General features: G+C 42.6%; 1 protein-coding gene across 3 annotated transcripts in view; it reads left to right on the top strand.

Annotated features, from left to right (window-relative positions):
• The first annotated feature begins 777 nt into the window (after window positions 1–777).
• LPGAT1 (lysophosphatidylglycerol acyltransferase 1) overlaps window positions 778–21,261 on the top strand; it is an 83,044-nt gene continuing 62,560 nt past the window's right edge. The window contains exons 1-3 of one of the 3 annotated variants that reach the window (XM_087857969.1): window positions 778–910; window positions 1,160–1,371; window positions 2,256–2,520. In XM_087857969.1, the coding sequence (XP_087714095.1) occupies window positions 2,283–2,520 (238 nt within the window). In that variant the 5' untranslated portion in view covers window positions 778–910; window positions 1,160–1,371; window positions 2,256–2,282. The other 2 variants (XM_087857970.1, XM_045787848.2) reach the window with 2 other exon arrangements.

Below are 21,261 nucleotides of genomic sequence, written 5' to 3'. Positions count from 1 at the left end.
AGAATGCAGCTCCAGTGTCCAGGAGTGACCGGATCTGGCCAGGGATACCTATGGCCACCGTTTTTTGAGCACTTAACGGCAGGCCCTGCCTAAGTGCTTTTCCCTCCTCGACTGTCAGTGTCTCTGTGTAGACCACCTATTCCCACTGGATTCCTTTTTTTTTCCCCCTGTAGGGGGATGGGGGTGGGGACATGGATGGGGAATTGGAATTTTCATTAATGTTCTGGGTGCTCTCCAGAGAAGAATTCTGGCACTTAAAATAAATTGATTTTAAACTCTAGGCCTTAACACTCTGGGGAGGTTCAGAAGAGAAGCCGTGAGAGCCATTGGGTTTCATTGGGAAAGAAAAGAGGACACCCAGCCTTCAAGGAGACAGCTTCCCAGTTTGGGCACTCATCGGTTTGTCGGAGGAGGGAGAGCCTTAACAATGAGAACCGGCTGTGCTGGCTGAAAGGTGCTCCCAGTTGGGACCCCAGCACTCCTCGTGCGGTGTAAGGCTCGCGGCTCATTACCAGACCCTTCTGAGCCTCCCTCTTCCTGGGAACTGGGCTCGGCGAGGTCCCGCCGGCCTGGGGACCAGGCAGCCCCAAGGGCCCGAGCCGCGGACGAGCGGGATCCGGGACGCGGGCGGCGGCCGCGGCGCCTTCATTAGAGGGCGCTCTGGGGGCGGCTCCACCGCAGTCTCGGCTCCCGCTGCTTCCTCCCGCCGGCCCTCCGCGCCACCCCGGCGAACGCGGCCGGGCCCCGGGGAGCGAGTCTCGGCGCCGCCGGGGACCGGGCGCGGGCCACGCCGCAGCCGGAGCGGGGCCCGGCTCCGCCGCCGCCTCCTTCCGCCGGCCCCGCCGCCGGCCATGCATTCTTCCGGCTCCTCTGGCTCCCGCAGCCCGGGCCGGGGCCCGGCCAGCCCGAGGTAACCTCCGGCTCGGCGGCGCAGGCCCGGGGCTGCGGCGGCGCCGGGCCCGGAGAGGCGCGGAGGGGGCGGGGAAGGGGTGTCGTCGTCGTGCGGCCCGGGGAGGAGGCGGCGGCGGCGGCGGCATGAGGGACGAGGGCGCGGTAGGCCCCGAGGAGGAGGCGGGGGCGCGGGGCATCCGCCCGCCTCCCCGGACCCGCCCCGGTGACAGGTCCGGCCTCTAAGTCCCCGCCGTCCCTCTGTCCGCAGGCAGCCGCGAGGGGAGTAGGGCGCCCGCGCGCCCGCTCGCGCCGCGCCTCGGCCGCCGCCGCGTCCATGACCGCGACCCCTCGGCCGGGGACACCCGCCGCCGCCGCCGCCGCCGCCGCCGCGCAGCACCGCGCCCCGGGCCGCCAGTTCCCGGCCCGCCAGTTCCCGCGCTCACCCCCGCGCTCCACCGCCCGCCGTCCGCGCCCGCCGAGGTGAGCCCGGCGCGCGGGCCGCCCCCGCCGCCGCGACCCCTTCCCGGGCCGCGGAAACCGCTGCGGGCGCCCCCGGCCCCCCCTCCCCCCGGAGCGCTGCGGTCGCCTCTTCCTCCGCGCTTCTTCCATCACCCCTCGCTCTCCTGCCCTCTGCTCGGGGACTTCATTCTCATCCGTGGCCCCGGTGCCTTCACCTCCTTCTGGCTTTTGCTCCCCTCCCCCTACTCCCGTCCTTCCTCCTTTCGCTGTTAGTCCCCACTTTCTTCCTCTCACCTTTCTGTCCTCTTTTCTAGGCCCCTCTCCTTTTTCCCCTAAAAAAAGGTTTGGAGGGGAGACAAAAACCCCTTTGCCGCAAACGAACACTGTTAGCGTAACTCTTTATGCTCATGCGAGAGATCTTTCTAAGGCACGATCGATGTGCAGGAATGGTGGTGGCGCGGGTACCCAGGTTCTCATAGCTGGGAAATGGGATCGGGTCCCTGCAACAGCCTTCTTTCACTCGTGTCGTCAGTTTGGAAAGACTGAGGGTGTCTGAAGCAAGTGGGTCTGTTTTTCTTCCTGAAAGTCCACACAGCAGACTGCAGTGAGGCGCGGTGCGGGGACAGCCGCTGATTAGTTAGTGGGAATAGTATTATCATTTGCTAAATATATTATGACATACCCCGTGCCTCTGTGAACAGCTCCCTTGACCTTGTGCGGCTCCTCCTCCCTCGCTCTCTGTCCCCCTCTGGAATTTCCCGGAGAGATCAGCGAGGTACTACACCGGGAAAGCTTAGACCTCGGTTTTTCTGGTGTTTTTGTACTGGAGGCGATTTCTCTGTTGGTGACTATCTGGATGTGTGTAATCCATTTTCCTTTTTAAATGAATTTTTCTTTCATCTCAGAAAGACAGGGCGGACGCCAATGTGAGCATGGCTGTGACTTTGGAAGAAGCTCCGTGGCTGGGCTGGATCCTGGTGAAAGCCCTGATGAGGTTTGCCTTCATGGTCGCCAACAACCTGGTTGCTATTTCGTCCTACATCTGCTATGTAATTATACTTCAGCCCCTTCGACTACTGGACAGTAAGCGGTTCTGGTACATTGAAGGAATCATGTATAAATGGCTTTTAGGAATGGTGGCTTCTTGGGGATGGTATGCTGGATATACAGGTAAGAGTGTGTGCACTTCTGTTTAACGTGTGTGAAACAATTTGTAATGTTATGCTTAAGCCAGGAGCCATGATTAAATACATGTTACACGTTGGGTTGAAGATGCTTTGCTGCTTTGGCTCTTAAAAAAATAGAAAACAATTTTATTGAGTTTTTTTTCAGAATCCCAATTTAGGATGGATGGTATTTTCAGATGTATAATTTTATAGTTGTATACTGAAAAATTTCTTAAATAGTATGTTTTTAATGTGCTTGACGTTTATCAAAACCCGTCTGCCAAAACTCACCTGGAGGAATAGGAGTGGGTTATATAGGACCTGAGGGCTTATAAAATGAAATAACATATTTAGCCCATAAATACATTAGGGATTTGGAAGAAGGACTGGGCCATATTTGTGCTAAGATAGTTTAATAAGTTTTTTCATTTAATGTAGTATTGTACCATGTTAACACTTTGAGCCAAGCAAAACATGGCTTTCTTTTCTGTTACGTATGTTTCTTTTGTTTACTCGAATCTGTATTTTAATCTCGTAAATCTGTATTAGACTATTAAATATAAGACTTAAGTTTTATCTATGTTAATTTATATTCTGCGTGTCTTTAAGTAGATTTATATTTCTGCCTTTAAATTGCATTTTGGGGAGCAGGAGTAATGCTATTCTGAAGCGGACTTTTAAAGAACTAAATGAGAAGTAGTGTTTATTTTTATTTTCTGTTCATAAGCCTTCTGTGCTTTGAGAACCTGGGCCTCTCCTGTGAAAATTCTGTGTTGTTTATTACATTTATTTGACTTTTTTCCCCTAAGAATTCAGAAGATGAAAAAAAGCATTGAGGTTTCTAGCACTTGTCTTAGGCATTGAGGCTTTTATCGTAGAATTTTATAATTGATAGCTTCCTTAGAGATCATGCCGCAGATGCTGCAGTGGAGTCTAGTTCATAGCTTGGCAGAGTGAGGAGGGCACGAGGGTACTCTCAGGGTCAAATAGCATGGCAGTTCCCCATTGAAAATTCTCCATCCTCTTCTTTCCTGCCCAGGCTGCATCTGCAGGTTTTATCCATACACACGAGAAAAGGACTGACAGTACATAGCTTTTATGGAGTCTTACAGACTCTTGCTAGGTCAGAGTGCTCTCAGTTGCCCCAGATGAAGCATTTTTTCCTTCTGGCAAAGCTATTTATTTTTCTGCAAGACCCAAAGCTCCTGGGATAGTGTATGCATTGCTTCCCTGTCTGGGTCTCATTGAGATCCTAATGCTCTTTGGATATAGCAGGTGAGCTTCTGGTCCTTTCTTAGGACCTGTGGTAGTAGTCGTAGTGGTAGAGGAAAAAGATGAAGTTCTCAGCTATGATGCTGAATTCTTACCTGAGTTACACTGCTGTCTTAGAATCGCCTCGCTCTGTAGTTTAAGCTTCACCAACTATGGTATGTATGGTACTAGTGGCTTTGCTCTGCATGTAATACACTCCTTTGCTGGTTTTAAATCAACTCATAGTATTTTTAGATAAAGTTCTGGAAGTTCATTCTACGTAAACACAATGAAATTAGTGAAACGTTTGTGCTTGTGTGTGTGGTTTATTTGTGTACAGGCATTAGCATGATGAGAAGCTGAGCAACATTCGGCATTGACCTTGAGATTACGCCGAGGGCAGTGGTGCTGCTTGAAGTCAAAGTTACTTATCCTTTGGCCACAGCGTGGCCGCAGTGCGTTTCTGAGCATATTTTCTTGCATTGTCTTTCCCTTGCGGACTACAGAACTGCGCGGTTTCTCTTGCCACCTGCTTAGAAAGTGGTCTTGGCGTGATCTGCATATTTTAGTCTTTCTGAAGCATCTGTTCTCTTCAGGCTACTGCATTCTGACCATTTGAATAGAGAATATTTTAGTGTTTATGTTTTAAATGGTTTTTCTATAGGTGGAATACTTTGAGAGGGTCTGGTCATGGTCTGATCATAAGGGAACACGATCAAGAGGTCAAACAAATGTAGAAATGACTTTTGTGGAAAGCCACAGCTGGGTTAAAGAAGCACCACAAGCAAGGGCTAATGAGCAGATGTACCCATGAGAGACTCTAGGAGGTTATATTAGCCTTTGGTCTGGATTATGTGTTCCATTTCTTCCCTGTGTATCAAGAGGAAGGTGGGTTTCAGTTTTTTCCTTCCCCTGTGCTTAAGTTTCACAGATGGAAAATTGAACACTGCCAGGGGAATTCTGCTCACTAGATCTGGAATGTTCATGTTTGGAATAAAAATTGCCAAACTGTTGAGAAACCACTTCTGGGGAAAACTTAAATGTTAATTAATTAAATGTTAATTGGGAAGCTGAAAATTGAATATTGGTGTTGAATATCATTTTTTCAAATTGTGATATTTAGTCTAAGACAAGCCAGTTAGCCAGCTCTGCTGCTTACGTTGATTATCTTATCTACACTTCCCCATGTGGTAGGTTCGAAGCCCAATGCGGCTGTTGAAATTTAAATTAATAAAAATGAAATAAAATTTAAAATACACTTTCTCGGTCACACCAGCCACCTTTCAAGTGCTCGGTACTGGGTGGCTCTTGTACCAGAGAGCACAGACACAGAACACTTGCATCACCACAGAACGTTCTGTCGGGCAGATCTGATAAATAATGTGCCTTTCTCCTTTTCCTTAGGAGAATACATATTATCTTTATAAAAAGGATATTTTTGTAAACACAGTTCTAAACACGTTTCTTTTGGGAAGGCAGGAAGATTTGTTAAAGTTTTATAAAATTGTCTTTTAATTTGAGGCAAATGTCACAAAAATGAGTCCTTTACACTCAGACTTGCTTCTTGGATGGCGAATGGTGAGGCTGGTCACCCCAAGAACTTGAGTGAACATTCTCGTACTTAGTTTGTGTTATCAGAGCTGGAGTACTGCCTGTGGACACAGAACATGGAGAAAGGGCTTTTCTGGTCTTTCTGCCTGTCTGTGACTTTCCAGGGGAACCACGTTTCTTGGAAGAACTCTAGGGACATTGGGATTTTCATCCCTAGCTTGCTGCTAGGTAGTGATGATTGCTGCTACCACATTTCCATTCATGTAAAGTGCTGTACAAACATCTCATGTTGAGGAAGATTTGTGTACTGTCTCTCCTCTAGCATTTCAAGAGCAAACCAAAAGAGGTACTAACTTAACTAATGATCCATTTCTGCATGTTTTATTCCGATCTGGGATAAATCATTACACTACTCTCCCCTCAATTGACATGAAGACTGGCAAATTTCAGAGAGCGTTTTTTTTTTTTAAATAAAATGTGTTTAAAATAGCTTATTTTGATTTTCGTTCACTTATCTTAATAAATCATTGTTCCCCATCCAAACACATTTAATTAAAGTCTCTTACACAAAATCATTAAAAAAAAATTCATTGTAAGTGGAAGCGCCAGAATTTCTGTATAGGATAAGAGTCTTTTGGGCCATAGTCTGGCTGGGAGGGAGCTGGGGTGTTGGGAGGCTTGCCACCGGGTTGTTTTTGCCTAGCAAATGCTCTTTCCCTTAGATTGGTGGCTTTAGGGAAAGCTGGCAGAGATAGGTTTAGCTTCCTCCCATTCCCCAAGTGGCAGCTGTCATGACTCTGTTAGTCTTTGTCGCTTGTTTGGTTATCTGATAGTGTTTTACTTTTTTTGCTGGGGTACACATTCATTGTGTGAGCAAAACTATGAGGAATTATATCTGATGTTGAAATTCTAGAGAAAGTTTTAAAAATATGTCTCCTAGAGCAGTATTTTTCCACCTTTGAGTCATAAGCCAATTTAGCGTGTCAGGCTGAACATTAAAAAAAAAAGTGAAATAGAATAGAGTGAAGATGAAAAGGTCAGAAATGTGTGTTTCTGTGCTGGGGAGTGCTACAGAATGTATTTTTTGCTCTGAGCCCTCTCAGCATCTGAAAGGCATTGTTCTAGTGGAAAGAGCACTGCAGTGTAGAACTGGGAGTTGCATGGCTTAATGGGGCTTTAACTTAAACATCTCTGCTCCCTGGTGGGGGTGAGATCCTTATCTCCTAGGTGCCCATGGGGCTGTGAGCTCTTTACAGACGGAGATGTGGTCTTTATAACCCCAGAGCCTAGTTTGTTGCCTGAAGCTCACAGAATGCCCCTTAAGTATTTCTTGAATGAATGATTCCTTTTTTCTTCTTGGTCCCAGCTGAGGTGCCTTGGCTGCCTACCTTCTTGAAACATCAGATGGCAAGGGCATTGCAGTCCACAGAATACAAACCCGGAACTGGATCATGTTTTTCACACATATAAATATAAGCGTATATATCCATTTCCTACAATATCACATTTGTTAATTTAACACGCCTTTTTTTTTTTTTAAGATTTTATTTATTTGACAGAGAGAGAGACAGCCAGCGAGAGAGGGAACACAAGCAGGGGGAGTGGGAGAGGAAGAAGCAGGCTCCCAGCGGAGGATCCCGATGTGGGGCTCGATCCTGGAACACCGGGATCACGCCCTGAGCCAAAGGCATAGGCGCCCAACAACTGAGCCACCCAGGCGCCCCTTAACACACCTTTCTTGAGCTTCTATTATGTGTGGGAACAGGTGTCCTGGAGGTGCTGAGGTGCACAAGACATAGTGGCTGAGTTTAAGGAGTTCGCAGAAGCCTTGGTGGGGAAGACAGTGCACCCACAACGAAAACATCCTGGTGTAATGCTCTAATGGGGCTGTCCTGTGGGGTTAAAGAGGAAGGGCTCCTGATCTCGCATTGGTGGGAGGTGGTAGCAGAGAGGGAATAGGGAATTTAGGGACTGAGCGGCTTTAAATGCCTTTTTTTTTTTTTCCACTAGGGAGATATTTCTCTGTGGGAATAACTGGATAATCAGTAATTACAATAGATTTAAAAGACTTGCATAATGTGTCAGTTTAAAATCTGTATCTTTATGATGGTAATATTAGCTAAGTATAAGCCAGGCAGGTCCTGAGTATTTCAGGCACTAAATGCTCACAACAGTCTTACCAGGTTGGTGTAATAATACTTCCTTTTGTTATTGGTGTTGAAATTCAAACACTGAGGGTCACAGTTGCTTCTCCTTAAGCACTGAATTTATGTTGCCACAAGTAGAGTCATTATTGACCTTTATATAGTATTTCTTGAGCCGCTTAGTCTTCCCCACTCATATGCTCTTTTGTTTGGGACATGAAATCTCTTTCTAAAACTATAACCCCTGAAAACAATGTCATAGCTAGGGGTTTCTGCAGGAGGTTAAGAAAAATTGTTGCTTCAAGGGAAGTATTTGTAGTACACTGTAAATTTGACCAAATACCACTTCCTTGAATCTCTACCCTTACAGAGAACAACAGTTCAACTGGAATCTTTTTTTTTTTTTTTTAAAGATTTTATTTATTTATTCGACAGAGACAGAGACAGCCAGCTAGAGAGGGAACACAAGCAGGGGGAGTGGGAGAGGAAGAAGCAGGCTCATAGCGGAGGAGCCCGATGTGGGGCTCGATCCCATAACGCCGGGATCACGCCCTGAGCCGAAGGCAGACGCTTAACCGCTGTGCCACCCAGGCGCCCCAGTTCAACTGGAATCTTAGTTCTGGAATGCTTCACTAAAGATTGCCACAGAGTGAGGCGTTATTGCATGATGTTATGTCCACAACGTCATGGACATGAATCCAGGCAAGGAGTTTTCAGTATAGCATTTTGATTTTTATATGGAAAAATACCGTTAAATGTAAATATTATTAAATGATTTAAACTCAGCAGTGTGAGTTTAATAAATTTGATATCTGGTCTTATTTCAAAGATCATATATAATTGAGTAGTTCTATTAGATAGTTTTTTTTTTAGTATACAAAGTATGCTCATTCATGCACACATACCCATATGCACTATTACAGAAACACATGAAGCAGCATTTGCACTGTTTAAAGTGGTTACGACCACAGATTCTGGAGTGAGAAAGAGCTGGGCAAAACAATTCCTACTTTCTTTTTGTTTATGTTTGCCTGATATTTCTTTGCCCATCCTTTTGTTTTCAAACTTTTAAAACTACTTTGATTTAGATGTATGTCTAGTAATTGACATGGAGTTAGGTTTTGCTTTAGGAGTAAATTTGGGTTTTTTTTAGAACATCTATTTAATTTTTATTTTTATTGTTTGTTTATTTGAGAGAGAGAAAGAGAGCAGGAGTGGAGAGGAGGGGCAGAGGGAGAGGGAGAAACAGACTCCCCGCTGAGCAGGGAGCTTAATGTGGGACTCGATCCCAGGACCCTGGGATCATGACCCAAGCTGAAGGCAGATGCTTAACCAACTGAGCCACCCAGGCGCTTTATGAGTTAATTTGTATATCTCTGTTTTTCATATGAGTTGAACCCATTATGTCAGATATGCTTTATTTGGGCTCTGGCATTTTATTTTGTTTTCTGTTTTTAAATGTGTACATTACATTTTAGGTCTGTCTTTCACTGTGTAGTCTGATTTTCTTTGCTTTTTCGTTGTGATATTTAGGTAGGTTTGTATCTTAGTCTTGTTGCTTTATATGGTGTTCTTAGTTTTCCGTTGATACTAACTCTTGGTTCTTTTCAAGGAACAAAGGTAAAATTCTGTTTAAATCTTCTCTTTTCTCTTCCCCTTTTCCTTCTCCATCACCCAATCTTAGTCAATATCAGTAGTATTTATTCACAATAGTATTTGCATTTGTAATATTATGTATGCTTGTACTTCTAGTACTTGATTTGTGAGCTTTAAGACTATCCATTGACTCCCGGCTATTATGTCAGGGTGATCAGTGAGCTTATTACACTTCCTGTTCGCTTTCTCCCGATTTTTTGTTATTTGCATTTATACACTGTCAAGGCCTATAATATTTATGTTCTATTTATCACCCTTATCTCCTTCTTTTTTTTTTATTTAAGATTTTATTTATTTATTTGACAGAGATAGAGACAGCCAGCGGGAGAGGGAACACAAGCAGGGGGAGGGGGAGAGGAAGAAGCAGGCTCACAGCGGAGGAGCCTGATGTGGGGCTCGATCCCAGAACCCGGGATCACGCCCTGAGCTGAAGGCAGACACTTAACCGCTGTGCCACCCAGGCGCCCCTACCCTTATCTCCTTCTGTTTTAGTCCTAATTCATCAGTTAAATATATGCATAATGCTTACCCAAGCACTTTTGCAGTTTTTCCCAGTCATTCTTTGGTTGGCTGAGTTCATTCTCTAATAATTTCTCCATAAAGAATCATGGGAATGATATGGGAATATTATTCTTACAAACATGTTTAGAACTTCCTTTCTTTGTTGCCTTACATTTGAAGGACAGCTTAGCAGGTAACAAAATCCTTGGCTCACCTTTGCCTTGAGTAATATAGGTGTATACAGATGTCTTCTGACATTAAATGTTGCTGCGAAGATGTGTGAAGCCAGCTTGGATTCTTTTCCCGTGTTAGTGGTTTGATCTTTTTTGCCTATCTGCCCAAAGGATTCTTCCTCTCTAATATTTAGTAATTTTACTAAGGATATGCTGGTATAGGATAAGCTGGCACGTGTGTGCCCTTTTATTATATAGCTTTAAATCTGTCTTCATTTCAGGGATGTTTTCTTTAATTATATCTTTTAATATTTATTTCATTTGCTTGTTTTGGTTTTCTCTTTTGGCGACCCTAATTTTATGTTTGTTGGATCTCCCTTTGTGTATCTTTTTTTCATCTGTCATTTTCTCTTTGATCATTTGAAATACTTGTTCATGTTGTGTGTGTTTGCCTTTAATATCTCTTACCGTGTCTTCTGCACTCTTTGTTCTCATTTCAGTTTCTTCTTCATTTCTGTGATGGTTTTGTGTATTTTTCTGTTTCTTTTTTGCGTTCTACCAGTTCATGCTTTCACTGTTCCTCTTGTCATTTCTTCCTTGAGTTCTTTTTTTTTTTTTAAAAAGATTTTATTTATTAATTTCACAGAGAGAAAGAACACGAGCAGGAGGAGCAGGAGAGGGAGGAGCAGGAGAGGGAGGAGCAGGAGAGGGAGTAGCAGGAGAGGGAGGAGCAGGAGAGGGAGGAGCAGGCTCCCCGCTGAGCAGGGAGGCTGATGTGGGGCTCGATCCCAGGTCCCCGGGATCATGACCTGAGCGAAGGCTGATACTTCACCGCTGAGCCACCCAGGCGCCCTCTTCCTTGAGTTCTTATATTTATGCTTTGTGGTTGTCCTCACAGTAGTAGTAACTTTACTGGTTTTCTTACATTCATGCAAGAGTGTTTAGTTATAATTTTTATCTATTGTAATATTTTTCTAGTAAGCATTCTTCTGTAGTTGGTACATTATGCTGCTCATTTCTGCCATTTTTCTTATGGTATCTCTAAGTGAATGCTGTGCCAGTTACCTTTTTATTCCTTGTACTTTAATGAATTGGATTTTTCTCAGTCAGCTTTTTGTAGGAAGTATGGGTAGGAGGGCCAGGGTAGATTCCAGATTTCTGCCTCGGAGAAAATCTTTTTTACATGTGGCACCTGGGTGTGCTTCTTTATGTTGCCACAGGTCCTCTCCTTCTCCAAAGCAGACTGAGCCTAGGTGGCTTTTTGTTACCACTTCTGGACTTCCCACTCCTTCCTTTGCAGCTGGGACTGGAGGGACCCATGCCAGTGTAAACTCCTCTCCTTAAAGAAGTGCACTGTAGTTTTGAAGATCTGCCACTACTGGGCAGTCCTCGCCACGTGCCACATTCTGTCTCTGCTCTCTGCCCCCGCCATAGATTCTTGCTGATGTCGGCCTTATCTTGATCTTAGCTCTGATTTCATGTATTTTGAAATTTTTATATTTTTGTTTTTCTTCCAGGTTTGCTAAAAAAAAAAAAAAAGGAGTTTTGTGAAGTTTTTTTTTTTTCTCTTTCTCCTTGTTGCTATGTGTATTTTTTGGGAAGATTCATGTCTATAATCCACCACATTCATATCAGAAAGTACAACACAAGATTTTTATTCAACTATGTGTTTATAATTCAGATAGCTCTGTCACCATTCTGTGGTACTATTAGTTGATTGTTAGAAATTGGAGACCAATTTTACCACCTAATTCATTTCCTTTTTTCTTTTCTTTTTTTTTTTTAGTAATCTCTACACCCAGTGTGGGGCTCGAACTCACAACCCTGAGATCAAGAGTCCCGTGCCCCTCTGACTGAGCCAGCCAGGCACTCCCCTAATTAATTTTCTTTAACATCTGTCCAAAAGCAAGAAATAGCCTCCCCCATTTTTTTTTTCTCATAGTGGTTCCCAAACTGTTTTGATTCTTTGACTACTTGTCAGTAGGGTATAGTTAAGACATCTAATCTATTTCCACTTGGCTACAGTAAAAAAGTGTCACCAAAATAAATGAAGAAGTGAGTGACCTTTGGTACTTCAGTAGGGAATACGAATTAAATGTACTCTTAATACTAGTCTCTAGAATGTGGTCTGTGGATCACCTTGAAAACTTTAAGGATGACCAATGCATCCCAAACTTTGATAAATATATTTATAGTATATTAGATATATTAAATATGTTCAGCATATGTATAATATATATTAGTTATATATGAAGTATATTATATATTAAATATGTTGTATTTATAGTTTATTTGTTATAAACTAGCTTCATAAGTTTCTTTTCAGAGTTTGCAATCTAGTGGCCATATTTAGCAGTTGATGTGCTTGATTTGGCCTTTGCACTGTTTCAGCTTTTTTTTTATTAGTTGCCAACTGTTCAAAATTAGGGAGATTTCATAGAACATAAAAAATAAAACCAAAACTTCCTTGAGGAATTAGAGTTCTGGCTGTGCTGGGCCCTCATTCCTGTCTGGCAGAAGTTTGCCAGAGCTAAGTGATGGCCACCTCCTTCAGATGGAGCCTGTGGTCTCTAGTTCACCGGAGATATCCCACTGCTTCCTTGTCTTACTTTGGACCTGGTTTGCTCATTTACATTACTTGCCTAGACCCCAGAGGCATAGGTGATGTTCATTTGAAAAAACTCAAATAGCAATTACTAGTCTGTTTCTGTTAGGCATATGATAGTTTTGCATCTGTATGCCTTACCAGTGCCTATAAGCTCATGAGTTCTACCATTAAAAACTGAAAGTTTGTTAGAGACCTCAGCTGTGGATTTCATGTAGCAAAGGCCTGTGATGGGAACTGAGAAATGAAGTGTCCTTAGTAAGAATGTGGTCACAAGGTTTTTCAAATTTTACAAACTATATTACTAACCTGGTGAAATGTCCTACTGTTGTACACTCCTTAATTAGTAGAATCTTCATTTCTTTTGAATATAATTATGTAAAATCTAGATTATTTTTTAAAAGATTTATTTATTTATTCTAGAGAGAACAAGTGGGGGGAGGGGCAGAGTCCAAGCAGACTCCCCACTGAGCATGGAGCCCGACGTGGAGCCCCATCTCACCACCCAGGAGATCATGACCTGAGCCGAAACCAGGAGTCGGCCGCTCAAATCAACAAAGCCACCCAAGTGCCCCATAAAGTCTACATTATTCAAATTACTTACTTCTCTTTGCTTTTCATGTTTTGAAATACAAAAAACAAAGCAAGCCCAGTTGATTTCTGTATCTTTAAATTATAGTCCAGAACTGGTATTGTAAAAAGCGTGCATAAATTTTAGTTGTGAAGTTATACTTTTTCTTATGGTTTAATAGATCTGATGAAGTTTGCTAGCATCACACCTTTTCCAGACTTTTTTTCTACCCATTAAACTTTAAGAAACATTATGAATCATGTACATAAGATATATTTTGTATATGCTATTAATTTGAAGCTTTCATTATTTGGCACCTTAAGGGAAAAAACATCTGTAAATTTAAACACATCAAGACGTTTTTGAATTATCAGAAGACTAAACTATCATCATATAGATTTAGTGTTAAGAATATATAATATATATTTAAATTGAAGTATAATTCACATGCCATAAAATTCACTGTATTAAAATGTACAATTCAGTGGTTTTTAGATTGTACAACCATCACCACTAATTCCCGAATCTTTCATCACCCTCAAGAGAAACCCAAGCCCATTAGAAGTCACTCCCCATTTCCTCCTCCCTTCAACCCCTGGCAACCGTGAATCTATGTTCTGTCTCTCTGGATTTGCCTATTCTGGACATCTCATATAAATGGAATTGTATAATATGTGGTCTTTGTGTCTGGCGTCTTTCACTTAGCTTGTTTGCAAGGTTCATCCGTGTTGTAACAGGTGTCAGTACTTCGTTCCTGTGTATGGCTGAATAATACTCCTTTGTATGGATAGACCACATTTTGTTTATACATTCATCAGTTGATGAACATTTGGGGTGTTTCCACATTTTAGCTATTGTGAATAATGCTATGAACATTCATGTGCAACTTTTTGTGTGAACATATGTTTTCAATTCTCTAGGACCTAAGAGTCAAATTGCTGGGTCATATGATAATTCTGTGTTAAGTTTTTGAGGGACTGCCCAATTGTTTTCCATAGCAGCTGTCCTATTGTAGATTACCACCAGCAACATAGGAGAGTTCCAGTATCTTTGCATGCTCACTAAGACTTACTATTTTCTACCTTTTGTTGTTCTTTTAATTTGGCCATCCTAGTGGACGGGGAGTGGTAGCTCATTACAGTTTAGATTTGCATTTCTCTAATGACTAATGATGTTGAGCATCTTTTTATTTGTTCATTAGCCATTTATATATCTTTGGAGAGATCTATTCGAATCCTTTGCCCATTTTTAAAATTAGATTATTTGTCTTCTTATTGTTGAGTTGTAAGTTTCTTTCTATATTCTGTATACTACACCTACCTGTTTTTTCATTGGGTGATTTCATTGGATGACACTTTTGGTGTGAGATCTAAGAAACTATTGCCCAATTCAATATCATGAAGATTGTCACCTATGTTTTCTTTGGAGTTTAGCTTTTATATTTAGGCCTTTGATCTATTTTGAGTTAATTTTTCTAGATGGTGTCAGATAAGGGTCCAAACTTCCTTCTTTTACATGTGGACATCCAGTTGTCCTAGCGTTGTTTGTTGAAAAGACCATTCTTTCACATTGAATGGTTTGGGCACCCTTGTTGAAAATCAGCTGGGGTTAATTGGAATCAGTATGAATTAATATTCATTTTCGGGTTAAGTGAACCGTTCTTACCTCTTTACTGAGGAGATGCTTCATAGTTATGTGTTTTGCTAGTAGTTATCTTAGAAATATGGTTATAAGGAATAACTGTTTCCAGTTTGCTGTCTCAAGAAAACAGGACATTAGTTGTAGAAGTATCTTGTGTGATAGATCAATCAAATTTGTTGACTGCCTACTGCCAGTTAGCAAAATTACTAATTTGTAAGATACTGTGCCAAAGAGTGTGATCTAGATTAAGTCCAACCAAAAGGATTTTTGGCATAGTTTTTATTTTTGATAGATGGTTTTGGGAATAGTTGAGTTTGCTATCAACTATGTGTCCAAAGTGCACATGTGAAAAGTTTTCTGGAGAACGGAGATCAGTGTGCACATTTTCCCTTAATGTGATGGTTCCATTTTTTAAAGTTAAACGAGTTCTTTGCAGAGAAGAAAATTAACTGGAAGCCAAACTTATTTTGTAGAATAAAGTGCAGATTACATAAAGAACAAGGGTGTCCTTTGAATAAGAATTGTGGGCTGTTTTTTATGGGTAGAATAAAATTGCTTTTTGTATGTGAGAGACTGAGTGGGCAGTCGTTTTATTTTATTTTTATTGAAGTATAATTAACATAAAGTATTACAGGTGTATAATATAATGGTTCAACAAATTCAATACATTACTCAGTGGCTATCATAAGTATAGTTTAATCTCCTTCACCTGTTTTACTCATGCCCCCCCCAGCAATCATTTCAAAACTGAAATAATCATTTAAAGTCATTTTAAACCTCAGATACTTATATACAGATGTATTTTTAACAAGTAATAGATGTTGCTAAGTAAGTATGATGTTAGAGATAGCATGATATATTAGGAAAAAAGCATTGACTTTTGAGTAGTATGAGTTTGGTTCCTGCCACTACCGCTTGCTAATTGTGTAACTTTAAGCTAGTTACCTATCGGAGGCTCCATTTCATCATTGGTAAAAATGGAGGTTATATTTATCTCTTGTGAAGCCTAAATGTAAAATGAGTAGCGTGGTGTTTTGTATGCTATAAAGAACTTAATAGTATCATCATTATTATGATTATGATTATATTAATGTCTAGGAAAAGAACCATGTTAACCTCTGGGGAGACGTATGTCTAAATGAATAAAAGCTAACATGATTAACTTTTATAGTCTGAGAAATACATTTGAGGATACTCAAGCTTAGCTAATAGTATGTAGCTCAATACAGTTCTGCTTTAATCAATAAATAAAAATAATTTATCATTAGTCATTTAAGCCATAGTACAGCTAAATTATTAATTAACATTTATGTTTATAAATTTTGAAATCTTCAGAGCAATTTATGTGTAACTGTCTTCTAATTAATTCAGCCACCTATTCTGATACCAAATATTTGAGTGCCGACCCTGCCAGGCACTGTGCTGGTGGCGGGGGAACAGTGGCAAATAAAACAGCACAGCTCCTGTTCTTCTGCAGTTGACATTCCATGTGGGAGAGGACAGGAGTCACATGACAACCATGTGATCACAACTGGGAAAAGGGCTGCAAAGAACTAGTGTAGGGGCTATGAGAAAAGTAACAAAGGGCTGAATCTGGGGACAAGTGGTTTCAGGGAGGAATGGCTTCCTTAGGAAAGACTGCGACTAGGACTGAGCTGAGAAGTAGGTGGGAGCTGGCCAGGTGACGCAGTGGAGGGGCAGCGTGTTCAGGGGATGAAAAGGGTTGGTCTTGTTTAAGGAACAAAGGGACGGCCAGGTTGGCTGCAGCAGGGAGTGAATGAGGAGGAGAGGAGCAGGGGTGGGGGGTGGAGGGGAGCTGAGGAGGCCAAATCCATTGAAGTCTTGTAGTGCCTGTTAAGGATTTTGAAATTTATCCTCAGAGGAAACTATTGAAGGATTTTAAGTCAGGGAATGACGGAATCAGTTTCATCTCTGTAATTCTACACTCTGCCTGCTTTGTGGAAATGGATTAGAGGAAAGTGAGGGTGTGCCGGGGCTGCCCTTGGGAAGAGTCTTACTTTAGCCAGGTGAGGTGACAGTGATGGCAGTAGAGGTGGAAAGAAGTGAACTAATTGGAGAGTTTTATAGGAGGAAGGCGGTCGGGACTTTCTGAGTCATAGCGCACAGAGGATGGAGTTGAAGGGCAGGTGACAGGGACGACCATGAAGCTGCTGGTGTGAGCTGCCGGGTAGATAGGGAAGCTCAGAGAAGAGACAACATCGAGAGGAAAGAGAAAACTTTAGCATAGGGTAGATGAGAAGCATCTAAGTGGAGCTTGGCAATAAACATGGATACGCCGTCCGGAACTCAGAGGAGAAACCTGAGCTGGGAAGATAAATTGGGAAATTACCCACGGTCAGTATTTAAAGCCAGGGGCTGGAGGAGATCACCCAGGAGACTGTAAGCGCCTGTAAGTACCGAGGGAGCGCAGGCCCAGGATCAGACTGAGGAAATGTGGACATTTGAGGTGGGGGAGAGTGGGATGGTGGAGCTTCTGAGAACAGCCAGAGGAGTGGAAGGAACGCCTGCCCTAGGAGTGTGCTGGCAGACGTCAACAGTGTTTCAAGGGAGGGGCTGGCGGATTGCTGCTGACAGTTAATGTTTTGTAAGATGAGAGCTGATTTATGATTCTCTTACTGCACTTGGCAAGAGCAGCTTCTTCGAGGTGGTAGAAGTGGAAACTGGGTTGGAGTACATTGGAGGTGAATGATGAATGAGAGGAGGTCAGATGGAAATATGAACGTGTGACTTCCCAGAAGTTGGGCTCTGAAAGAATAGAGGGTGAGAGTTGCAAGAGAGAAATTGGGTCAAGAGAAAGCTTTTTTTTTTTTTTTTTTTGAATTTTTGAGATGGAAAAGTCTAGATTTTGAACCACTTAGAGTAGTAAGTACATGATGAAGCCCTGGCCATTTACTTACACAACTCAAATATTTAGGAAACTATTCTTAGAGGAGATTGAATGAGGCAACACTTACCGGGGTTCGATACATTTCGTGGAAAGCACTTAAATGTTGGCTGCGGGGCAGAGGCAGGCGGCACGGCGTCTCCATAGTGTGATCCTGGTCTGAACTCCTACTTACTAAGGCTGCAGTGCCTCAGCCCTCTGCGTTCTCTCGTTGATACTCTTCCTGTCCCCCGTTATATCACAAAATTCCAGTAAATTTGAAGATCTCATTGGCCTTATTAAACAATTCGTGAATCGGGCAGCACACCATCTAGCAAGTAGAGAGGCGCTCCCAGGATTTGTACAAAAATTGAAGGATTTTATAGAAGTGGGGGGCAAGAAAGCTATTAGCAAAAGAGAAGGATTGTTCCAGGCAAAGCCACTTCCTGAAGGAAAGGCAAGGTGTCTTTTTTTTTTTTTTTAAGGCAAGGTGTCTTATGCAGATTACCTCCTCTTTCTTTGGGAGATGGAGCCGTGGCCGACTCATTGGTGTGGATTGAAAAATTCCTGGCTGACCAGGTTAAGACTACATTTCTGGGGGAGGTTGGAACTACAGTTAGATTATGTATTAAGTACCAGTTTGGGACCTCGGTCTAAGTGACAACCATTTTGGGCCTGTGGTTTTGTGTGTGTACGTTTGTTTGTTTGTTTGTTTGTTTGTTTGTTTGTTTTTTAATACCCTCAAATATGTTCTTCAATTTCCTTGAAAATTTCTACTTACTCAATCTAAACCCATGATATCCTGAGAGAGGACTTGGGCTGCCTCCGTTTGACCTCAAACTTTTTAGTCGGGTTCTTCTTTCCAGCTTATCTCTTGGCTCAAGTGAAAGATCCTGAGGGCAAAACATCCCCTGATGGGGACTAGAACCAGCCCCTCAAGCAACACGGACAGCCTTGAGCCAGCAAGACCCCATCCGTGATTGACCCCAAGAGGATGATCAGTTTAACCTTGGCAGCCTACCTGCACATTACCCACCCACCTTTGCCCCATAGTTTCCTTGTAGAAACCTGGAAATACTTTCGGCATTTGGGAGACAGTGTTCGAGACACGACTCCGCTGTCTTCTCAGTGTTGGCCTCCCTGGAAAACATTTCTTTCTTGTTTCACCACCACTCATTTCTCTGCCCTTATGTTTTGTCAGCGGCGAGTGGCCAAACCTGGTCTGTTTGGGACCCCCGGAGCCAGGTGCCGTTGCTCCGCTTGGACCCCTTGCCCCCCTGCACGCCGCTACAATCCCACTACTCCACCCACTGCTCTAGCTTCCACTGTTCCTTTCTGAGCCTCTTTGGCCTCTGCTCTGTAATTGTGGTTCCTAACCTTTGGGCTGCCGCGCTCCGGAGTTCTCTCCGGATGAGAATCCGTGCACGTATTAAGTGCCGTCTGTGGATAAATAAATAATATGTCTTGTACATATGTATCAGTAGTTTTCAAATATACGTAGTGGCTGTTTTAATTAATAAATCCCTTAAAAGCATTATAGATGTTTTGTTGTTGCTTTTTGTGATGGATATTTTCACTCAGTAATCAAAGAACTGTATAGATACCTGCCATAGTTTTTGACATTAAAAAAGACCGCCCATGCTTGAAACAGTTAGGACATACTGCCCCACAACATAAGCGTTCAGAATTCCACTTCACATTTTTCACTATTACTGTCCTTTTGCTCTTCTTGTCTCTTTAATTTGTCAATTGCTTAAGGGCAGAGGTTACAGTTCTTCCTTTTTCCTTTCTGTAGTGGTTAGCCAAGCCACAGCCCCTGGGCCAAGTCCAGCCCATTGCCTGTTTTTTTTTGTTTTTGTTTTTTGTTTTTTTGGTAAATCTCCAGCTCCTAGTTTTTACAGATGACCATTTGAATTAATCTGATGATAGGAAACCCTTTGAACCCCAGTTAAGTGAAATGTTACCCCTCCCAAGAAAGAATTGCATTCTTCTCATTAGTAGACCTATATTGCAAAAAAGTTGTATTCAGCTTTATATTTTGTATTTTGTCCGTTAAAAATGAATAGAAATATGTTGGAAAACAAGTTTGTCATTTAAATGGCTATGTAATATACTCAGTTTTGCCTCTTGGCCTATATAGCCTAAAATGTTTACTGTCTGACCCTTTACAGAAGTTTACTGGCCCCTGCTTCATAGTAGTAGTTCCCAAATTTGTCTGCACATCTGAATTATCAGAGGAGCTTTATGTATGTATGTTTTCCTCTATCCTGGAGATTCTGACTCAGTACATTGGGATGGAACCTGGGAACCTATATTTCTAATAAGCTATTTGGTTGTTTGGGAATCACTGCCTTTTGATGCAATTTGTAGGGTTAAACTCCTAAGAGCTAATGAAATGAATATTGGATTAGATGCCAGAAGACAGCTTATATTTTTCTTATTTCAACATTTATGAACTGTGGGACCTTTTCCAAGTACTAACTTGTTCTGCTGGTTTTTTAAATATTTCTAGTTCATTTGTTTATAGATACTTTTGCTCTATCCCCTACAATAATAATTCTTCCACCTTTGGGGTTCATAAGAACTGCTTTTAGAATCTATTGAAAGTTATGCCCCCTGCAAAGTGCACCTGTATTAATTTCCTATGACTGCCATAGCACATTACTTCAGAAGTGTGTAAAACAACAGAAATTTATTTGTTCACATTTCTGGAGGCCACAAGTTCAAATCGAGGTGTCAGCAGGCCCGCCCTCCCTGTAGAGGCACAAGGCAACATTCCTTACCTCTTCCGGCTTCTGGTAGCTGTAGGCATTCCTGGGCTTGTGGCTGTATCACTCCAGTCTCTGCCTCTGGGGCACATTGCTGCCTCCTCTATGTCTGTTCTCTATGTGTCTAAGGACATTTGTCATTGATTTAGGGCCATCTGATAATTCAGGGTAAACTCCTCTCAAGATCCTTAATTTAATCACATCTTGGGGGGCCTGGGGGGCTTAGTCGCTAAGCATCTGCCTTCAGCTCAGGGCATGATCCCAGAGTTCTGGGATCGAGCCCCGCATCGGGCTCCCTGCTCTGCTGGGAGCCTGCTTCTTCCTCTCCCACTCCCCCTGCTTGTGTTCCCTCTCTCTCTGGCTGTCTCTCTCTTTCTCTGTCAAATAAATAAATAAAATCTTTTAAAAAAAAATCACATCCTTTACCCTACAGAGTAACATTCACAGGTTCAGGGATTTGACATGGGTATCTTATGGGGTGGGGGGGCATTTTTGGGCTTACCACAGCACCTTTGCACATGCTCACAGTTGTACAGTTTCAAGGGGTTCACAATTCTCTGAAGTCCATATATGGACTCCATGGGCTCCAGGTTTGAACTTACTCAGTGCGAAGCGCCTTCTGCCTACAGTGTATTCTAGTTTTTAGGCCCTATTCTCTCCTCTATGTCTGTTCTTCCATTTGTCATCCTTTTACTACTGATCTTGAAACGACGTTGTCATCTTCTTGTGACCTTAGATTCTTCAATTTAGAGTTCACTTTTTTAGTTTCTCTGCTTTCTTTAGGAACTCTTTATCTTCTGATAAGATTTAGCTGTTAAAAGAAAAGAAAAACTTTTCCCAAGCCTTTTTACTGAATTCTGCAGCAAGGAGACTAACTCCTGTGCAAACCATGTGTAACTGGTAATGCCTGCAGTGAGAAGAGAAGCTCACCTGGAGTACCTGATGTGTCAGGCCTTCTAGCAAGTGCTGTCACGGGGCTTCTTATTAAATACTGAAACCA

The sequence above is a fragment of the Ursus americanus genome, chromosome 2 (assembly GCF_024610735.1).
Source record: "Ursus americanus isolate L20-20 chromosome 2, mUrsAme1.1.p, whole genome shotgun sequence".
NCBI lineage: Eukaryota > Metazoa > Chordata > Mammalia > Carnivora > Ursidae > Ursus > Ursus americanus.
The sequence above is the reverse complement of the archived record's forward strand: the minus strand, read 5'-3'. Positions and strand labels throughout refer to the sequence as shown.